The sequence below is a fragment of the Urocitellus parryii genome, chromosome 3 (assembly GCF_045843805.1).
Source record: "Urocitellus parryii isolate mUroPar1 chromosome 3, mUroPar1.hap1, whole genome shotgun sequence".
NCBI classification, from domain to species: Eukaryota; Metazoa; Chordata; class Mammalia; order Rodentia; family Sciuridae; genus Urocitellus; species Urocitellus parryii.
This window is the reverse complement of record NC_135533.1, coordinates 116,693,580-116,716,302: the sequence shown is the minus strand read 5'-3', so window position 1 is coordinate 116,716,302 and position 22,723 is coordinate 116,693,580. Positions and strand designations below refer to the sequence as shown.

Below are 22,723 nucleotides of genomic sequence, written 5' to 3'. Positions count from 1 at the left end.
TAGCTGTGGATGTCTTTATATTTACACTGATTGGAATTCACTGAGCTTAACTCTGCTTATTGATATTTTTTATGAGTTCTTAGAAATTTTTAGCCATTAATTCTTCAAAGGTTGAGTCTTCATTTAAAAAACAAAACTTTTTTTCTCCTTCTAGAATAGGTTAGACATGTGTGGTGCCTTCTTAGTTTTGTCCTCCGTATCTCCTGTCTTCTCTCTTATGTTTTTCATCTCTTTATGTATTTGTATTATATTCTGGATTTTTTCGCATTAATGCTCTTTTCAGATGTATAATGTTATTTACCAAATTATTTTTAGTGATTTAAATATTTTTCTGAAGGTTTTTAAGAATTTATTTCATGCTGCCCTTCTTTTCCTAGAAATATATCAAACGTGCTTATTTTCTATTCTATGTGTAATAATTTCATTGTATGGAGGAGGTTTATGTCTGATTCTTCCATCTATTATTCCTGGTGGCTCATGCTGTTGGGGGGGACTCATTTCCTTATGTATTTAGCAATTTTATGCTGTGAACTTCTCATTTTCCTTGTGGTTCCACATATGGAGTCTTACAGGGTTTGATCCTCCAGAGAGGGCTTGTTTGCTTCTCTCAGGTGACTGGGGACACTTCCAACTTGGGATCATGTTATATTTTCTGCTGGAGGTTTTAGTGTACTATTCAGATGGTGAATCTTGGCTACAAAATTGAGGATCTACTCCTAATTACAAATTCTCTGGCAATTTTTTCTGCTCTGCTTAGGACAACCTTTATTTTAGATTTGCTGTTTTATTGAAGCCATTTGGGGATCCAACTTTATGGGGAATATTTCCTATTAGATGTCCTACTTTGGGAAATCTTTTGAGGCAGTGAAAACATTTAGGCTAACTGGGCCTGTAAGATAAAAATATTCCTTAACTCATGGTTGCATTTAATATTTTAAAAATTGAATCCAACATGTCTAGTTTTCTAAAAATGAATATATTCTAGGAACTAGTCCTTGAACTGGTTGATGTAGTGATTTATTTATTTTTAATTTTTAAAAATTCTAGATGGACACATATCTTTACTTATTTATTTTTATATGTGCTGAGGCGCTCAAACCCTGTGCCTCACACATTCTAGGCAAGTGCTCTACTACTGGGCCCCAACCTCAGCCTCATGATTTACAATGGAAAGCTTCCTGATATTGAAGCTTTGTGCATTTGTGCAGTAAACCCAATTCTTGCATGGATTTACCAACTAGTCAGTCTTTTGAAGTGACTAGGTCCTAGTTGATACTATGTTATTTAGATTTATGAGAATTCTTTCTTGTATAAAATTGAACTTAATCTCGTGTGTGTATGTGTGTGTGTGTATACATATATTTCTTTTTTTTATTGGTTGTTCAAAACATTACAAAGCTCTTGACATATCATATTTCAAACATTAGTTTCAAGTGAGTTATGAACTCCCATTTTTACCCCAAATACAGATTGCAGAATCACATCGGTTACACATACACATTTTTACATAATGCCATACTAGTAACTGTTGTATTCTGCTATCTTTCCTATCCTCTACTATCCCCCCTCCCCCCTACACATATTTCTTAAGAATATACCCTATATATTCTTAAGAAAGAATGAAGTTATTTGTTTTAGCACTGTCTTTATTGGGTTGTTGTTGAAGTTATACATGCTGGCTAGCTTTATAAAAATAATGAATCTCTGCTGCTGTTGTTCTCTTTCTGGTGTCTTCTTCCCACCCCATCCCCATCCCCCACCCCCCTCTTGTGCTAAGTCCTAGCTCTGAAAATGAGGGAACTTCAGGCCACCTCTTTCTCTTTACCAATGATTTTTTCATACTCTTACCACAGTCTATCAGGTATAGCAATTTGGTTTTAGAGTTTGGGGGAAATAGAAGTTTCCTGAGTCCCTAGGTTCAGTTCTTCCTCAGTTCCATCTCTAAGGCCTCCTCCCACTTGACACTGCAGCCACATTGCCCTCCCCAGGTAGTGCACCTGAGACTTTGCTCTAGTTGGCCTTTCTGGAGTGAAATTCATTAGTTTAACAACTATTTATTTAGTGCCTATTATGTATCAAGTACTGAGAAGACTAAGATGTATAAGACAGAACAAGATTCCCACTCTCACGAAGTTCATAGTCCACTATGTCAATCAACAAACAGGTATAATACATGTTGTGCCAGATGGTAATCAGAATGCAGTGGAGAAAAAGAAGGCAGTTTGTGGCTTTCTAGCTTGTTTGGGTATCTGCAGGTCAAGTTCTCATTATTTCCTTCCCCATACCATGAATTCTTTAAACAAAATTAGAAAAAAAAATAGCCATTTTTTGTGCAATTACTTCTTGGTCAACATTTTAAACTGTATTGATAGGATTTTAGTAGGGATTATCTTGAATTTATAGATGTGGGACCAACATGACTGAGTTTGCCTATCTGTGAATATGGCATTGGCATTTTCCCTCTAAACTCGGGTCTTTTCAATCATCTCCATAAAGATCTTTTACACGTTTTGTATCTTTTTATTGGATTTATCTGAGGTTCTTTATGGCTTATTGTGTAGAACTTTTCCTACTCAGTGGTGGTTGGTGTACAGGGAATCACAGAGTATAGGTCAGTATCGTCTCCTGTCGGTCACTCCCTGCTCCGAGCTTTGGATACTTAACTTTGCCTCAGTGGGCTTTGTCATTCTGGGCCTGAAGCCAGTCCCCTCTCCATCAGGACTCCTTCCAATGCACTTTGGTTTAGGTTCATCCTGGGGTTGTATAACCCCTAAACCCAGCCTATTCTAAAATAGCTGCCCTTCCAGCTCTTCTGCCAGACTCACCAAGGGGAAGTAAGGAGCCAGGCAGGGCCAGCTTTGGGTCCATTCTGGATCATTAAGGCAGATGGTGAGAACCCTGACTGATTTCCTGTGGCCCTGCCCTTCCCCATCCTCTCACCTGGAAGCACCGGCAATGGAAGATGACCCACTGGACCAGATCACTGGCCGTTCACTCTGCTGGATCTTTTAGGAGCTAGAGATCTGAGTTGCCTGGCAACAGGGGTAACAGAAGCATCCCAGGCCACAGTTGTCAAGCAACACAGAACTCACCAGGGCAGGCCTTCCCTATTGAAGAACTGTGCTGTACTTGGCTTCACTCCAGACAGCTCCAGGAATTAAGAGACAGAAGGGTGCTGCTAGTGGCCCCAGGTGGCTAAAGTACTGCCTTTCTTGGAGGGACTGACCCATGGCTTTGTGGACAGGGCAGTTCCTGGCAGAGATGCAACCCCTCTCCCAGATTAGTGCTGAGTGGTGCCAACTCAGCTTCTGGGCAGCCTTCTGGGCATAGGCCCTGCCCCCAGCAGGCTCCCCACTCTCCCTCTAGACCTACCTCCTGCTGCTTGGTGTTGAGCAGAATAAAGCCCATGTTTCTCCCCCCATGCCACCTTGTGGGCTATCATCTGCCAGGTTCATAAGCCTCCTTTCATCTGGCCACAGACAGGGCAGTGGAAAACTCCAAAGCCAGTTTTTTTTTTCTTTTATTATTATTATCATCGATCAAAAGGTGCTTGCTTACAAAGTGTTGAGAAGAGGTACATCCACAGCTCTGAGGGGAGGCCCAAGAGGCTACCCCCACCCTGCCTTGCCTCTGGAGTGGACATCATAAGGCATTTCACGCGTTGGTGATTTCACTTGTTTTTTTTTTTTGTTGTTGTTTTTTCTTTTTATAAAACCAAAACCAGTCCTGTAGTAGAAAGAAAAACCCCCACAATGAATTTTCAGGACCAAACTGAAGTGGGGAGGATTGGAATGGGGGGTTCTGAGGTCTGGGACTGAAGTCACAGTGGTCCAGTGCCCTCAAGGTTGGCAGAAGCTGCTGGAAGGGATAGGAGGGGAGGGCAGGGCACAGCTGACAGGAAGCCAAACTCAGACAGGTATACCCTGTCTTCATCATTTTTCACTTTTATATACCATAGAAATTTAAGCAAAATATTATATATATTTATATATCATATATATATATAAATTAGGCAAATAAAGAATCAGGGGGAGCAGAGATGGGGCACCCCCTGAGCCATCTGAGGAAGAGTGCCAGGTCTCTCATGCCCAGGTCACCAGCCCATGCTGAATGGGGGTCTGTTCATTATTGCTGATTTGGGACCTGGTTCTTGGGGGTGGGGAGCACCTATGGGCCCTGCCTTCTAGCTATTCCTGGCCTCTTTGGTTGTAGGCACTTGCTCCAGCATGGTCAAGGCTAGGCAAGGGGCTGCTGCCCTCAATCCACATGGGGGATACCCTCAATGGCCCCTTCTCCCCCATTGTGGGTTGTTGCTCCAGAAAGAGACCCTTTGTGCTCTGCTGGGCCTAGACAGGCCCCTTTCTGCTTGGTCTTTGGGCCCTGGGCTCCTAGGGGGTGGGCATCTCAGATATAAATATTGTGTTTAGCTACAAAATTCTCCCAACTCAAAGGGGTCTGGCTTCCTGATGTCTTTAAAAAGGGAATTCTTGCCTGGACAATTTTGTGGCAAGAAAGCACACTTGGAAAGCTGTCTGCTAAATGCTGTACTAAAAATATTTACTAAACATCATGGCTGGAAAGAAATGTAGATCATTTTTTTTTTTTCTTTTCTAAAAAAGTCAAAAGAGGTTCCCTAGGAAGGGCCAGTACCTCCCTGGGTTGGAGGCTGGTGGCCTGGGCAGCCATGGCCCCAGCCAGCTGGCCTGAGTTGTGAAAACTGGGGACTGGGGTGCCCATAGGGTCCAAGTCCATGGTGAAGGGGCAAGGGTGACTGGGTGCACCTAGGGGCTGGAGAGAACCCCGGTCAGCCCTTCCTCCTTCTAAGGTGAGAGTCCCCCAAAAGTTTTTTTTTTTTTAAGAGGGAAAAAGGGGAAGAAGTGCATGGGTGGGTGGGGATATATTCAGTACTAAATTGAATGCATTAAAAAAAAGTGGACCCAGCTGTGCAGGCGCCTATATTTGCTGCAAGGGTGGCGCTCAGAAGATGTTGGGGCACATGTGCCAGTCTTGCCTCTCCTTGGCCTCCCAGTAGCCACCCTTGTATATGCAGGCAGTTTCCCCGGTCAGTGGGTCCAGCCTCTTCTCGAACCACAGCGGCACGTACCCGTCTGACTCCTTCTCTGCTGGGCAGACACAGTGGGCCGGTTGGTAGGTGACCTGCTCTCCAGAACCCACCCCGTCCCTGCAGGATCCCCATCCTAAGCACCCCTTTCGCCCTCTGGACACTCCTCCTTCCTTTTTCCCAGGCACCCCCTTGCACCCTCCACCTGCCCCCCCCCCCGGGGGGGGCACCCTCTCAGCCCAGCCTCACCTTCCTCTATTGTGCAGCCTTGCCCATGGCCAGACATACAGGACTCCATTCGCCTGCGCCGCGACAAGCGTTGCTTCTCTTCCAGCCGCTGCTTCTCAGTGTTGGCCTCGTCCCAGCGCCCCTTCTCCATCAGCCGCTGGTCCGGCCGAAGGCGGCTATCCGTGGGCGCTACGCCCTCCTCCAGCTCGTTTAGGGTTAGGGCCAGCTCCGAGAAGTAGTACATGTTTTCTGCGTTTTCCCTGCGGCGGCGTGAGCAGGACCGTGCGCTGTCCCCAGGCCACCTCCACCGCTGGTCCCAAGCCGCCCCCCAGCCCCTCCCGACCCTCCTGGCCCCTCACCTCCTGGCCTGGGCCGACGTTTCCCTGCCCCATTGTTACTTCTGATGAACCTGCCGTACAAAACCCACCAGCTACATCTAACTCGCCTTTTGCTGCCCGCACTTTGCCTGTGCTCCACCAACCCGCAGCTGCTTTGCTACTTTAGACTTAACTGAGATCAGCATAAAACCGTTACCTAATATCTTCGTTGGTACTGCATTAACATCTGCAGCATAATAACCTTTCTTTTTGCATGTGATGTTGGTTATATGTGCCTTCTATTTTGAATATCCGTGTCAGAGGTTAGTCAGTTTATTGTTTGAAGATCAAACTTTGTTGCTCTCCAGCACCACAAAAACAAACCCAACAAAAACTTTTTTGCTCCTATTTTAGGGGTTTTTGGCCTCTATTTTGCTGTTATATTCCTTCAACTTTCCTGGGGTTAATTCTGCTATTGTTGTTTTTAACTTCTTGAGATGGATGCTTAGCTCATTTATTTTTCAGCATTTCTTCTTCTTTAATACAATGTGCTACACATTTCATTCCAATTGCTGCCTTAACTGAATCCTACCACTTTTTATTTATTTATTTATTTTTGGTACTGGGGATTGAACCCAGGGGCACTCAACCACTAAGCCACACATCCCCAGCACCCTCCCCCCTTTATTTTATTTAGAGACAGGATCTTACTGAGTTGCTTAAGGTCTGCTAAGTTGCTGAGGCTGGCTTTGGACTCAGGATCCTCCTACCTCAGCCTTCAAAGCCACTGGGATTACAGGACTGTGCCACCACGCCCAGCTGAATCCTACCACTTTTGATGTTATTATCATTCAGTTTTCTTTCACGATTTCTATTATATATTTTTGGACCTATGGATAGGTTGGAAATACCTAGCCTTACTCATATTGGGGGATCCAATCCAAAGCCTTACTAGGCAGGCACTCCACCACTGAAATACCTTCCCCATTGCTATTTAAAATTTTATTTTGAGTTAGGGCCTTGGTAAATTGCCTGGGCTGGACTGGAACTTAAGATCCTTCTGCCTCAGCCTCCCAAGTAGCTGGGATTATAGTGTGTGCCAGCAAATTTCTTAAATTTATAAACACATGGGGACTTTTCTAGTTGTTTTTTCTTGCATAATTGCTTTGGAGTCAGATGATATACTTGGTATAATTTTTGTCCTTTGAAATTTTCCTATGGCACAGGATCTGGTCTATTTTTTTAGACATTTATTTATTTATTTATTTTTATGTGGTGCTGAGGATGGAACCCAGGGCCTCACACGTACTAGATGAGCACTCTATTGCTGAGCCACAACCTCAGCCCAATATGGTAAATTTTTGCAAATGTTTCTATGCATTTGTTGGGTGCAGTATTCTATAACTGGTAGGTTCTGTTGTTCAACTGTATCCTCCTGAGGTTTTTTCCTATTCCTAAGAGACTGATATTAAAATTTCCCATTTTGATTGCATATCAGTATTTCTCTCTTTATATTTGTACCAGCCAGCTTATGTTATATATATTTTGAGGTTGTGTTTAGTAGAAGATATTTGGATTTAATACTCATCTTCCTGGTGAACCGAGCCTCATCATTATGAAGTATCTCTTTTATCTCTAGTATTTGTTGTAAAGTTTGTTTTGTGATGTGAATATAGCTAAGCAGCTTTTGTTTGGTATTTCTTTTTTTCTTTTCTTTTTTTTTTTTTTTTTTTTTTAGTGATGCTGGGGATGGAACCCAGGGCAAGTGTTCCACCCCTGAGCTATAACATCCCCAGCTGTCATTAGTATTTATGTGGACATATCTTTTTTCATCCTGTCAAACCAATCTTTCTTTAGTTTCCAATTTAGATGCTTTTCTTGCAGACCACATATAATTGGATTTTTTTGATTTCCAAATCTTACACCTATAATGGGAATATTTAATGTAATTACAGGTTGAATATTCCTTATCTAAAACACTTAGGACTAGAAGTATTTTGGACTTTTTTGGAATTTGGAATATTTGCATGTACATAATAAAATATCTTTGGGATGAGACCCAGTATAAACACAAAATTTATATTTGTTCCGCACTGTACACACAGCCTAATTTTATTTATTTTTTATTTTTTTAAATATTTATTTTTTAGCTGTAGATGGACACAACACAATGCCTTTATTTTTATGTGGTGCTGAGGATCAAACCTGGGTCCTGCCCGTGCTAGGCGAGTGCTCTACTGCTGAGCCACAATCCCAGCCCCAGCCTAATTTTATGTCGCATTTTGAGTGTAACTATATTTCTGCGACCTGTCATATGAAATCAGGTGTGAAATTTTCTACTTTTGATGACTTATTAGTGCTCAAAAACTTTTGGAATTTGGAGCATTTTGGATTTCAGACTTGGATTAGGTACTAACTTGTGTTGATATGTTGTGTTTAAATCTACTATCTTGTTTTCTCTTTTTGTTGTTTTTGGGACCTCAGGCACACAGGTTTGGATTAGTCATAATCCTTAGTACATGATACTCTCTTTTAGCTCTTGCATGGTCTGCTTTTTATTAATCTAATGTTGCCACCATAAACAAAAGGTAGGATCCTGACAAAAACCTACATCTAACCATATAGAAAACTCACCAATCCATTCCCTTTTCAGATAGCCATCAGCAAGACTCCTGGGTTCATCAGTCCCCTACTTTCCTTTTAATAGAATTTTATTGTATCTTTAAGTATTTCTCTGTGTACACACACACACACACACACATTATGACATATAATATTTTGGATTTTTATTTACTTAATATTATAAGAGTTATCTATATTGTTGCATGGTGCTACGTGCTTCCTTTGTTTTAACTACTGCATAATATTCTTTACTGTGAATATATCACAGTTTTTCATTCAATAAATTCCTGGGTTGTTTCTAAGTTTTCTTACTATTGGATTAGTCTTGTGTGTGTGTGTGTTTGTGTGTGTGTGTGTGTGTGTGTGTGTGTGTGTTTCCTGTTGTACATTAACAGGAATTTCTCTTGGGTTTATACCTAGAAGTGGGGTTGCTGGGTTATTATCCTTCCTGATTTTTCATCTTTTTTTTTTTTTTTTTTTTGGTACTGGGGATTGAACAGAGGGGCATTTCAGGTTTGTGTCACTGTACCCAGTGTGATAATTCACCTTCAGGAGGTAAGGCCAAATGGTTTTCCAAAGTGGTTGCACCAATTTATACTCCTATTAGCAATGCATAAGAAATATTGTGGGTCCACATTTCTTCAACCATTGATAGACTTTTAAAATTTTTACTAATCAAATAAATTTAAAACAGGGGCTGGGTTGTGGCTCAGAGGTAGAGTGCTCGAGTGAGGCACTAGGCTCCATCCTCAGCACCACATAAAGTAAAATAAAGACATTGAGTCCACTATAACTAAAAAATAAATTTAAAAAAATATAAAACAGATCTCACTGTGGTGGTTTTGATTTGCATTTCCCCAGTTAGCAATGATGTTGATTGTGTTTTTCATATAATGACTGGTCATATATGTTTCTTCTATGAAATTCTTGTTCATGACTCTTGCACATTTTGCCATTGGGTTGTTTTTGTTCGACTTGTTGATTAGAAATCTTTTATTTAAAAATTGTTAATTATAAAATTTTCTGTATTTTTGATACTAATCCTTTGTCAGGTATAGGAATTGTGGCTACCTTCTTCAAATTTATGTTTTGTCTTTTTGCTTTCCTTTTTATTTCTTCTTCTCCTTTTTTTTTTTTTTTTTAGTATTGGGATTAAACCCAGGGCCTCACATATGCTTGACAAGTGTTCTACCACTGAGCTGCATCCTCAGCCCTTTTTTTAAAAGAAATTATTTTGAGACAAGATCTTGATAAGTTGCTCAGACTGGCCTAGAACTTGGAATCCTCTTGCCCAAGCCTCCTGAGTAACTGGGAATATAGGTGTGCACTATGCCTGACACCTCACTTTTAAAAAATTGTCTTTTAATGAGTAAAATGCTTCTTAATAAACAAAATGTTTTATATAGTTGAATGTACCAATGCTTTATTTGTATCTTGTTTAAGATATGTTTTCTTAAGTTCTAAAAGATATTAATCTTTTTTTTAAGAGAGAGTGAGAGAGAGAGAGAGAGAATTTTTAATATTTATTTTTTAGTTCTCGGCGGACACAACATCTTTGTTGGTATGTGGTGCTGAGGATCGAACCCGGGCCGCACGCATGCCAGGCGAGCACGCTACCGCTTGAGCCACACCCCCAGCCCTTAATCTTTTTTTTTACTTAGAGTATTAACTTATTGTTTAGAAATAAGTTAAACTTAATACTTAACCATAAGGTCATTGTCTAGAGTTGATTTTTGTTTTAATGTAAGGGAGGGAATCAGTTAATCTATTTCCAAATATATAACTGTTTTGTCTCACATCCATGTGTGAACAGCCCCATCTTTCCACATGATCTGATATGTCACCTTTTTCATATATCAAAGATACACATGTATCCGTGGAGTTGTTCTAGGCTCATCATTTCACTCCACTTTAATTTCAAAGTAGGTCTTGATATCTACTATGGTTAAGTACTCTTTGGTCTTCTTCAGAAATGTCTTTGCCCTTTTATTCCTCAATATAAATTTAAAAACCCAGTTCAATGGAGATCCTTATTGGGATTTTATCTACTGATTCTTTAAATCATGACATCTTTATAATACTGAGTCTTTCTATCTATGAATGTTGTATTTTTCTCCATTTATTTAGTTCTCCGTTTGATATTTCTTAGTAAAGTTTTACAATTTTCTCTAGAGGTCTTGAATGTAAGATTTAGTACAAGGTCCTTAATATTCTCTTATATAATTGGTGCCTTAAAGTACATTTTCTAGTTGTTTGCTCTTAGTATGTAGAACTGAAACTGATTTTTACATATTAATCTTATATCTGGGCACATCTATTGAGATGTTAATATGACTAATTTGTGGATCTTCTAATATAAAATCATTCTTGCATATTCTGGATAAATTCAATATGATGGTAGATTGTTACTTTTTGTACACTGTTGAATTTTCTAATATCTTGTTTTGGAATTTTGCTTATGTAAGTGAAATAGGGTAGAAATTTTATTTTCCTAATTACTGTCTTTATCTGGTTTGGTATGAAAGTTATTCTGGGCTAAGAGTATAGAGACTATTTTCTCTGCTATGATCTGGAAGACTTTATTTAAAACTGGGTTAACATATTTCTTTTTTCCTTTTTTTATTTTTGGTACTGGGGATTATATACCCAGTCCTTCTTATTTTTTTACTTTGAAATAAGGTCTCACTAAGTTGCTTAGTATCTTGCTAAATTGCTGAGGGTGACCTTGAACTTGTGACCTCCTGCCTCAGCCTCCCAAGCTGATGGGGTTATAGGCATGTGACACCATACCCCACTGGTATTTCTTTTTTTTTAAATTTTATTTTTTATTTTATTTTATTTATTTATTTATTTATTTATTTTAGTTTTCGGTGGACACAACATCTTTGTTTGTATGTGGTGCTGAGGATCGAACCCGGGCCGCATGCATGCCAGGCCAGCGCGCTACCGCTTGAGCCACATCCCCAGCCCCCCGCACTGGTATTTCTTGAAAATTTTGATAGAATTTACCTGTAAAATTATCTGGGTCTGTGTTTTCCTTATAGTAATTAAAACTTACTTCTTTGTTTTCTTTAATTATTATAGGGTCATTGATGCTTTTTGTTTCTTCTGGAGTCAATTCTTGTAAGTTATATTTTTCTAAGACTGCATCCTAATACTATCTTTATACTTTATACGTCATGAAACCTTTTTCATTAATAATATTAATTTCCATCTTGATTAGTCTTAGCAGTAGGTTTCTCTATTGTTGTTTTTTTCCTCAAAGAATCAACTTTTGACTTTATCAAGCTTCTTTATGTTTCCTTTTTCTATTTTATTGATTTCTTCTTTTGGGGGGTATATGTGTTGAACTTTACTTACCACAGAAACTCAAAAAAGAAAAAGCTACACATTTAGAAACTGTTTAAGGCAATATATTAGTTTTGAAGTATTACCTTTGTAATACTTCAGTATATATCCAGTTTTGAAATCTTGGCTGTCTTCAGTTCTAGATTAAAGTTGCTATTCTAATTTTCTATTTTAATCATGGGCTATTTAGCAACTTAAAATTGTTTCTAAATATATGAGGATTTCATCATTGTATTTGTAATGTCTAATTGACTTATGATAGATTGTAGTTTGTCAAGGCTTTCTTTAGGGTTTAGTACATGATTGTTTTTTGTATATAGTTCCATATATCCTTAAAAAAAGTATATTCTCTGATTGCTGCATCTATAAGCCTGTGAATGATCCTGTTGTTTTGATCCCCTTCATATTCTTCCTTTTTAAAATTTTAACTTGACCTATCAACAAGTGAGAAGGGTATATTGGAATCTCCCAATCTCCCACTATGGTGATGGATTTATCAATTTCTCTTGGGTATCATGATGCAAATTTTTGAGGCTGCTTTTTATATGCGTAATGTTTGAAACTTGGAATTTCTTAATAAATTTACCTCCTTTTCCTTCCTTAATAATGTTTTCACCTTCAAGTCTATTTTAGCTGACGTTAATATAGCTATTATAACTTTTTTAGATTGATTTTCACAACATCTCTTTTACTTTTGTCCTTTGCATATTTTTTGTCTTATAAGGAGTGTATTTCTCATTTTTTAAAAAATCCTATCAATATTTTGTTTTTTAACTGGTTTCATCTATTTATATTTATTATGAGCATTGAAATGCTTGAATATTTCTACTATGTTAATTTGCTGTTTTTGTTTGTAATATCTTTCATTATTTTTTTTCTTCTAATTAAAAGACCTATATGCATCTTCCTTTTAATAATAACTTAGCATTTCTTCATATTCCTGGTGTCTTTCCCTTTCTTCCCACATATTACTGTTACCTAGACTTTTAGTTCTTCATTATTATGGGAATATTTTCTCTTTTCCTTTGGTCTTTGTAATTGTTTTATAAAATCTGTTTACTTCATGTGTCTAGCACAACATCTTTTGAAATTTTTCCCTCCCCATTTTAAGATATTATGTCTAGGGGGCTGGGAATGTGCTTAGTGGTAGAGTGTTGTCTAACCAGTGTAAGTAGCATGCTGGAGGCCCTGGGTTTAATCTTCAGTTTATGTGTGCCAAACTTTCTGCTTTCTGTATGCCTGCTTGAGGTTTTTTTTTTTTTTTTTTTAATCATATCTTCATATTGTATCTTAGTTGGATAGAACAATCTACATTCTAATTTCATTTTCTTCATAACTTTGAAAATATTACTCCAGTTTTGGCTGTTACTAAATCTGATGTTAATCTGAGTCTTCAGCCTTGACTGAAATCTTTTGGAAGGTATTAGAATTTTTTCTTTGATGTTCTCAGTTTTGACCCTGTGGTCTAACATTTTTATTTATTTCTCATCTTTGCCATTCTGTAGACCCTTTCAATTCAAGTCTTTCATTTCTTTCATTCGGAGAACTTTTTTTTTGGTGCTGAGGAATGCTAATAAGCACATTCTCTTCCATTAAACCACATCCTTAGCCCTCGGAAAGTTATTGTTATTCTCTTTAGCCATTCTTCCTCCTCTCCATTTTTTTTCTTCCTTTCTTCTGAGTTCCCAGCTAAATGTATTATTTTAGTGGCTACCCTCGGAATTACAGTATCCGTACTTCCAATAGTCTTGACCTACCTCCTGGGTAGCATAGGGCCTTCAAGCAGTTACCTCCATTTATTTCTCTTCTGACTTAATGGAGGTAACAGTAAATAAATGGAGGTAACAGTCTAAAATTTAAAACCCCATGAGACATTATTATTTTTGTTTATTCACTGTTCATTTAGATCCACATTTTTACTCTTCATTCATTTATACATCTTGGCTCTTTCACCTGGGATTAGTTACCTTCTTCCAAAAGTATATCCTTTAATGTAGATCTGGTGGCCAAGTAAATGTTTGTTTTCCATAAAAGATCTTTATTTCAACTTTATTCTTTAAAGATGGTTTGCCCCGGCAATGTGTCTCTTAGCACATGGAAGATATTACTTGGCTGTTTTCAAGTCCTCAATTTTGTTGATGAAAAGGTGTCTGTCAAGGTGAGGTTCCTCAGCTTGTAATTGCTTTAAAAAATCTAATATTGCCTAATATTCTCTGATATAGTTCCATCAGTCTCACTGTATAGACTTAGGTGTAGAAAATCCTCCGCTATTTGCTCTTCAGAAGTGGTCTCTGTTCCCTTCTAGGACTCTGACTAGAAGTGTTCTGGACACTGCTCTCAAACTTGCATGTGAATGCCCTGGGGACCTTATTGAATTGCAGATTCCCATTCTGTCTGGGGCAGATTATGTACACTAACAAATCCCCAGGGTATGCCAACAAACCTACTCTGGGAACTTCACTAGGGTCACCCATAGGCCTTCTTCTCTAGCTTCTTAGGTTCTCCAGGATGTCTCTTTATGTTACAATGTGAGCATTCACCTATATTCAGGTGATGGATTCATTCTGTTAAAACTTTCCATGAAGTTCTCAACTTTGGTTATTTTCTTTTGTAGAATTTCTATTTTGTTCTCTTCAGAATCTGAAATTACACTTATAATTTTCTGTTTCTTGCAAGTTTTTTTCAAGTTCATTTTTATTTCTCAGTCATGGAAGGATTATGTCCAGTCACCTTGTCTCTGCATAGTATCTCTTTTCTCCAGATAGTTTTACATTCATTTTCTCTGGCTTCCATACTGGGATGTCAGGTGCATGATATTGTTCTTTGCCCACATGTCAACTGATCCCTCCCAACCTTGTGTTTCTTGCTGGGTGGGGGAAGGAGAGTCATCTTCCTGTTTACTGCTCACTAGCCTCCTTTCTGTTTCTCCCTCAATCCCTGTCCCATATCCTGAAGAGGGCCCCTAACCCTTACTCACGGCAGTGGGTACTTCTTCCACAGCAGTTTGGCTGGCAGAGTCTGATATACTGTCTTCTGCTTCCCATCAGAGCTGGAGCTGCTGGAACTACTGTGCACAATCTTGGAGCATTCCATCTGCTCATCCCATGAGCCAGACAGCACATAGTGGGCCTTGCCCTGGCTGTCACTCACCACTCCGGTCACCTGTGGATATTGGTGGGACTCATATAAGCACACATCCTAGTATGGGTCTCCTGGGGTGCTAGAAGGTGGGTCCTATTTACCTTTCGGGGTGCCTCTTTGGAGAAGTAGCTGTAGGGAATAAACTTCAGTTGGCACCGATCATTGGTCTTATGGTTCACAATCTCGATATCCCCTGACTGATGAGAGAAGGTAGTGGTCAGCGTCTAATCCCCAGGCCATATGCTCCCCTCCCAAGTGTACCCAGCTCTGACCTGGTCAATCCAGAGCTTGCCCACGATGATGTTGTGCACGGTTGAGGTGCTTTTCCTCCACACATAGTGATTCCCACTGGCCTGGAATTCCAAGTGGATGGCACCTGGAGGCCAGGTACACGTCAGAGATCATGGCCCTGGCATGTGGGGTCTACCACAGGCCCAGGGTCTCGAGAATCAGAAGATATTCGTATGGGCTGAAAGTTGAGGAGTAGGACAGGCCAGGAGGCATGTGGGTGGCAGTGGGGGGAATACCTACAGGGAGGTCTCCTGTGAGAGAGCCCTAAGTTGGTTTTTAGGGTCAGTAGTGTCCTTTTTGTTCTAGGAGCACACAGATACCCTGCTCACCAAGTGGCATGATAGAGATGTATTTCCCCCGGAACTTGCTGGCGATGGTGATCTCTTGCCAGAGGCTCCAGCCATGCTTGGAGAACACGTAGTGGGCAGCTGAGGGAGGGTGGTGGCTCACCTGGGACCAGACCAAATGGGTGTGAGCATTGCTGGACATGGGCCCATACCATCTTCCTTACCAGGCAGGGACAGACTGCCCTGATTCCAGGACACATCTCTGTAGCCACAGGAGCAGGCCTGGCTGCTCCTCTTGGTGGCCTTGGCCCAAAACAGGTCCCTGGGAAGGAAAGAATCCCGAGTGGAAAGGAACCCAGGTGACTGTCCTGGGCCTGCCCCAGCCATAGTAGTATGAGATGGGCCTGGTGTCACTATGCCTGGCTCTGGGACTGTGAAACAGGGGTGATGGTGGAGGCTGTGACACCAGAATGTGCCCAGAACTGGCCACGTTGAGGGCTAAGGAAGAAAGGGTGATGCTTTACCAAAGCTTCCATGCCCACTTTCTCATTTAACCCTCACTATACACCTGGGAACATGTATGGTATTACATGGAGGGAGAGGGTTCCGAATGGCAAAGCCATTTTAACCAAGGGGCAGAGTCTACCCTGGCTCAAGGGTAGAAGTCATGTCAGTGTCCTGCCTCAGGCCTCTTCTGTCGCCCATACGTGGCTCCAGCCCCCCTGAGCCTTCCCCTTACAGCACACTTTACCACTGCTTTTCCCCCAGGACACCTGCCAGCTGCCCTCTTCTGCCTCATGGCACCATCAAGTCTATCTTTCCTCATTTGACGCCTGACAGGCTCTGCCTTACCTAACCTCCTCAGAGCACTTACTTCTCATGGCCTTGAACAGGCTCCAAGCCCAGCCTCACCCCTGAACTCCAGCTGCCTCCACTCAGTCAGGTTCAACCTGACCAGAGTTAGCAAGCTCCTGACATCCCATCATGGTCATAGTTGTCCCATTTCCACAGGTAGCATCACTTCCTATGCCTTGGGATTGTAGGCCCAACCTGCCAGCTGCCCTGCATGAAGAGGGGGGAACTGTCCCTTAGCCCAGCTATCACCTATGGTGGGGCTACCACACATTCACTAGAGTTATCCCTATGAGAAAATGCAGGGATATGATCACAATGTCAGGATGCGGGAGCCCTGCATTATCCTTACTTTCATCTCAGGCCCATACTGTCTTTCTAGTTGCTCACACCAAATGCTTTGGATCCTCCCTGGTCTCTTCCTCATGTTCCTCATCAAATCCTTAGCAAATCTTGTGTGTCCCTCCTTCAAAACATACCCAGCATCTATACCTTCCCCAATCTTACCTGTACCTCCCCCCATCTCTCCACTGGAGACCCTTGTCTCCTCCTTTCCTCCCTCTCTCTGCATCAAACTGCTCCTGGACCCATCCCCCTTTTAGAAAGAATCAGAAGTATCTGATATACAAAATGACTGAGCACTCCCTGCAGCCCCCATGAGAACAAGAGCCACATATCCCAGTTCCCTATCTGCATCTTCAACATGTGAAAATATTTGGCACATCTAGGGTACTTAATGGTTGCTGAATGAATGAATGCATTTTATTTAGGGGTTCAGGCCAAGGACCATGGGGTTACCCTTGAATGGCCCAAACTCCATACCCCAAATATCTACAAACCGCCTAGATTCACCTTCAAAACCCGGCCAGAACACCCCTATGTGGGTCACTGTAGTCACCTCCTTATGGATTTTCACAGCAGCAGTAGCCTTTTAAACTAGCACTAAGATCAGTGAACTCCAGCATTCTGGGAAAATTCCACGAGCCAGAGCAGCACCAGCACCAATAGAATTAATTGCTTCTTGAATGACATGGACATCCAGGCTCAGTGTCAAAATGCCAAGTTGAGGTTCGTAGACCACTGGGCCTGAGTCTTGCTCATCTCCAGGGGATAGGGTAGAAAAGGGATGAAGATGGGTGGGAGGAAGGGACACTGGCCAGGGCAGTGTTTATCACAATGTGCATGGCTATTCCAGGTTCTGCCTGCATGCTACTTTTCAATTCAGTGGTGACCCCACACTCTGGTCTGCCTGGACTTCTAACAATGCCCTGCGAAATTCCTCCCACCTCTGCCACATGGTTCCCTGGCTGTGAGATGGGACCTCCCCTTTCCTGACACCAGATCCAACACTGTTTCCCACTAAGCTCTCTTCTAATGCCCCTCACTGTTTTCAGGAGGCCCTAGACTTATTCCTGCCATAAGAGGCCCAACTACCCAGCTGGACCTCAGCTGATGGCCCCTAGCAGGAGTTGCCCAGTACCAGCCTGCTGGGCCTCACCTGTTCACAGAGGGAGCGCAGGCCCATTTCCTCCATGCGATCCAACTCAAATGTTTCCCCTAGCATGGGGTTGAAGGGCTTGGCGATGCGGTGCACAGTGGTGGAGTAGGAGGACACAGAGAAGGCAGCCACTAGGCACATCTGCTCCACTGAGTTGGTGCAATGCACTGCCTTGTCTAGAAGGTGGTGGTACTCCAAGTCCTCAGTCAGCCGCTGGAGCATGGATAGGGGTTCATTGAAGTTCACCTGTAGGTGAATAGGGAGGAGGGAAGATGATCAGACCAGATCAGATTACTCTGAATATGCACATCATGGCACCTCTGTTTTTCTCAGACATTGAGGGACATAGCTGATCTAATGATACTTTCACAGTGAGGCCCCTTTAACAACCTGGCTGTCTAGCACCTCAGCCCTACCCTGTTACCTCCCTGGTCCCTTCTGCCTCAGTTTCCTTTGCAGCATAAAAATAGCATATTTTGATGATGTTTACTGTTACTTTTCCCACTTTGTAGATGCCTCAAAGGCCAGGGCATCTGACTTGCTCACTACAGTTATGGTGAGTATTAAACTATTGGAATCAGAGAGTGAATAAGTAAATAAGGAAATCTGTGGATAGAAAAAGTGGGGATCTTCCTCATAGTCTGAACTGTGATCTAAGTTTTTCTGTCAAGGGCTCCTGTGGAGGCCCCTGTGCAGGATGGATAGAGCTCAGAGCCCCTGTCAGCCTCTAACATCGTCACCCTCCCTCCAGAGTATTCCCTGTTGTCTCTCCATTCTCCCAGACATTCTGAAGAGGGTGCTGTGATTCCACTGTGCAGATGCAGACAGAGGCTAGAGATGTGAAAGGACTTGTATGGGTCACCAAGCAAACTCTCTGGCCTGGTGCCCCAAGCCTGCTCTTGGCGGAGATGCTATGGCAATCTGGTGATACAAGGACCTTAGGCCTATCCTTGGAACTCCAGTGGCTTTGCTGAGCCTCCATGTCCTGGGAGGGCACTAGAGATGGCCTATAGTATGAAGGAAGACTACTCTTCTATACACAAAGCCCACTCCCCCTTCACCAAGTCAGGACAGCTGGGATAGTGTGAAGCCTGGTCAGGGTTCCCTATATCTGCATTCACACACAGCCCTTCCCTGTCTCTTCCCTTTGAGACTGAGGACCCCTGCTCTTTGGAGGACTGGCCGATGTTGTCAGACATAATTAAATAGTTACATGCTCCTCAGGTACCATTAAGGAAATGACACCTTAGGGCTGTCATATCCCAGAGGACTCCCACAACTGCCCTCCCCTGAGCTGCCTACCGGCATAGGGATCTTGGAGAGCTCACGGCCGATGCAGTTTTTCATGATGCTCCAGAGGTTAAGGCTGTAGTTGGGTTTGTCAGGGATACGGACACGCCTCTTGACTTTGGATGAACCCTTGGACACAAATGAGGCACTATCTAACACCTATCAGAGAAGCAGAGCAGGCCTGTTAGTGGACACCAGAGCTCCTTTGATCCCCCGTGTCCTTGCCCTCACCTCTGAACTCCCCAGGGGCTAGTGCCAAGTTGGCTGCTGGCACATTTCTGAAAGGAAGGGCAGCTTTGCCTGAATTCAGCTTTGCCTGAAATGTTACATAGGAGGCAGATCCAGGACTCAAAGGTGGCCAGAGTTCTGGGATTGCCCCTGTGGCCCCAAGCTCACTGTACTGGCTGGCTTCTCCTCATAAGGAACCCAGAGCTTGGCCCCAGGCCAGGAGCCACCTCACTTACATTGTCTGAGCTCCAGTCCACTGAGCTTGTTCCAGTTCCACCTTCAGCTTTTCTGAGGGAAACAAATGGGGAGGCAAATTATGGGTGAATCTGAAGCCACTTTGTTACCTAGCCCACCTTTCCTCCAGACTCTTTGGTAGGATATGAGGGACAAGGTAACTCCAGTGTGCCATCTCAGATTCAGGATACTGAAGGTGGGGATAAGGGGCTCCGGCAGGGATCTGGAGATGTCCCATCCATAGGTACCCCTCTACCCCAACTGCAGCAGGCACTCAACAAAGCCTTTGGAGTCCCTGCCCTCAGGCCCCTCCTGGCAACTGAGTGACCCAGGAGCAAGAAAAAGCCTGGGAGTAGACACTTGTTCTGGGATGGCCTCATCTAGCCCTGTGGGCCCCTTTCTATCCCACACAGACCCCACTGAATCTGACTCCCAAACTAGACAAGGGTTCCTGAAGGGCAGGGAGTGGGTCTGATACATCCCTGCGCCCCTGAGAGTTGTAGAGTAGAGGGACACAGCAACAGGGGTACCATGGCTGAGGAGCCCAGGATCAGTGGAAGCCCATAGAGGGGAAAGCCGGCCCAGATAGGGCTCCAGGCATGGGAGGGAGGGGTGGACAGAGTCTGGAGGGGTGAGGCAGCCTGAGCAGGACCTTCCTGGCTGCAATGCTAAGAAGGAAATATTGCTGGTGAAAAAGTGCAAGGAAGCTCAGGATGGCCAAGTGAGCTAATTTGTGACTAATGTAAGTAATTTTAGATATTACTGGGAAATAGAAAATGACTCTGGGCTAGAAATACATGGCTGATGAGACTTGATAGCCTTTTCCATAGAAGACACTGGGATAGGTAGGTGTTAAAGCTCAGTGGCCCATGGAGGTCCCAGCTACAAGTAGAAATGGAGTGGCTAGGGCTTTGCACTAGCCTACTCACCCCTGACTTGGCCACAGCTTGTGCCCAGCCCACCTGCCCATCTCTCGTTTTTCTCTCTGTACCTGTTGGTGTGCTGGCATCCACAAAAATTTCCTGTGGCTCTGAGAGTCTGACAGCTACGTTTTTATTGCTAGTAAATGTTCTGGTCTCTAATGTATGCTTTTATGTGTATTTAGAAACATCATCAAAGAGCAGGTGTTTATGAATAATGAAAAAAAAGTTTGGAAATAGATGGGACTCCCTGCATCTTTCATCTGTTCTCAAATGATGACACTATGGAAGGAGTGGTTGGGGCCTTATGCTGCTCTGAGGCAAGGATGAGCAGCTGAGGCCTTCTGGGTCTTTTCTGAACCCCAGGCTGGAACTGGATTCAGTCAATGCTTGGTTCTCTCTCTCTATTTTTAATTAAGTGCCTGATGCAAACTTTGACTTTTTGATGCAAGGAAGAACAGAATATAAGCAAAAATACCATCTGGATAAAGTTTATAGCTGGTCAAAAGACCAGATGGAGCCAGAGAACACAATAGAAAAGGATGATTCTGGAGGAGGCTTCTCACAGGTCACAGCTGTCCCTGCTGGGAGTAAGTGCCCACCTGTCTTCCTTGGGCTGGGTGATCACGGTGATGAAGGATGTGGAGTCTTCCATGGCATCAAAGTACTCGGTATCTTCATCTTCCTCACTGTCCTCTCCTTTGGAAGTCAAGAGGCTTCCTAGAGATACATATAGAGCCACTATCTCAGTTTGCAACCTCTTTAAAAGGGCTTATCCTGCTGCCTGAAGAAATCCAGAGCCAAGGACTTGGCTCTTCCTGGCCCCACTCCCCTAACCCCTTATGCCATCTGTCCCTGACACAGGCACATGTGTGTGGGGATCAGGGTGTGCAGCAGAAACTAGGTGGAAACAGCCGGGGAGAGGGAGACTGAGGGTGGAGGGACGGAACAAATCCTGCTGGTCACTGCTCACCCACTTACCCTCGCTGAAGCTCTTGTTGGGGTTGGGGGGCCGGCCAGGAGCACTGCGGAAGGCCCGCTCAAGGCTGTTGTGCTGCTTGGCCAACTGTTCAATGGTTTCCTCCAAGTGGACACGCTGCTCTTGCTCATACTGCAGTGCCCGCTGCCATTTCCGGCTGTGTGTCTCAGCTAGTTCCAGGAAGTCCTTGCAGGCCTGGGAAGGACAAGTGGCCTCGTGAACTCTAGGCTTATGTAGGGGCAGGGAGGGGGCCCCTGGGGTTGCCATCTAGTTTCCCTTCCTTTTGCCAGGATGGTCAAAAACATGCCCACCACCCTCTGCTTTCCATGAAAATATGGGAACTTTGGCCTTTTCAGAGCCAACCCAGGAACTGGCACCCCCTGGTTGGCTGGCCTTAGACAGAATGCCATTTGGACAGTACCTGGTTGACGTGCTGCTTCCCCACAGGAGCCCCATGTAGCTGGAGGATGCTGGGTTATAGATCATCACAGCTGGAGCTCCAGCTTTCTGCTGCCATGTCCTCACCGTGCACTAGGACTGATGTTTGTCGCCAGTCCCTGCCCCCATGGGAACCCAAGGCAGCTCAGGCCAGCCCCAGGCTTTGCGCAGAAGGAAGGAAAGCCACATTCTGTTATACTTCCTGGCCCAGAGAGGTAATAAGTCTTGTCTGGTAGAAGAACTGGGACTGGAAATTTTTACCAAGTTACTTCATAGTCTGTATCACATAACTCTGCTTTTAAGGTTCCCCCTTCATACTTGTGGCCTACTTTGAGATTCAGATTCTTTTCAGTCTTCCATATAGGTGGTTCTACCACACTTTTAAGAATTGGATAGGTCATCCTGTCCCTGTTATTATAGCATAGATGAAGGCCCAGGCCTCAGCTATTCCTGGAAGGAGCGAGGTCCAAGCCAGAGATGTCTGAATTTGTTCTTTCCTAATTCCTTCTTTAACCCAGGAGGAGGGGTTGAATTTCCTGGGCCCAAGTCTGCATAATACTCTTGGACTGCCACCCCAAGTACTGCTTTCCTAGCCCTTGTTGCAGTCACCCACATGGAGGAACACTGCTGGGTTCCACAAATGGCACATGCTGTCCAACTCCGCAGGTTTGAGATGTGATTTCTTGGAGGGAGACAGGCACATGAGCCCCCATCTGTGACACAAGGATAATACAGCACTTTCTCAAAGGGCTGTTGGGGAAACAGGGCAGTGATAAGATTGATGGAGGGAGTGTTCAGCAGATAAGCCCTCATGGGCCACCAGCTGCACCTGCATAGGCCCTTGGTGCTCACACTTTCAGTATTATCTCTGGTGGCTCCTCATACCTCCCTTGCTTCCAGCCCCGGGAAACTGCACAGTCCCACCATAGTCAGGCCTGCTCAGACACCAGCCTCCACTACAATGGTATATTGGTGAGTTTGGCCAGCC

At 43.3% G+C, this 22,723-nt stretch overlaps 1 protein-coding gene across 4 annotated transcripts in view; it reads right to left on the bottom strand.

Moving 5' to 3' along the window:
• Positions 1-4,977: 4,977 nt before the first annotated feature.
• Osbp2 (oxysterol binding protein 2) overlaps positions 4,978-22,723 on the bottom strand; it is a 182,865-nt gene continuing 165,119 nt past the window's right edge. For 2 of the 4 annotated variants that reach the window (XM_026408930.2, XM_026408932.2), the window contains 11 exons: positions 21,300-21,492; positions 20,921-21,038; positions 19,401-19,452; positions 18,949-19,095; positions 17,647-17,892; positions 15,339-15,459; positions 14,991-15,094; positions 14,820-14,915; positions 14,555-14,739; positions 5,312-5,550; positions 4,978-5,120 (listed from right to left, as the gene is read on the bottom strand). In XM_026408930.2, the coding sequence (XP_026264715.1) occupies positions 4,978-5,120; positions 5,312-5,550; positions 14,555-14,739; positions 14,820-14,915; positions 14,991-15,094; positions 15,339-15,459; positions 17,647-17,892; positions 18,949-19,095; positions 19,401-19,452; positions 20,921-21,038; positions 21,300-21,492 (1,644 nt within the window). Of the gene's footprint in view, positions 5,124-5,311; positions 5,551-14,554; positions 14,740-14,819; positions 14,916-14,990; positions 15,095-15,338; positions 15,460-17,646; positions 17,893-18,948; positions 19,096-19,391; positions 19,453-20,920; positions 21,039-21,299; positions 21,493-22,723 lie in introns of all 4 variants that reach the window. The other 2 variants (XM_026408931.2, XM_026408933.1) reach the window with 2 other exon arrangements.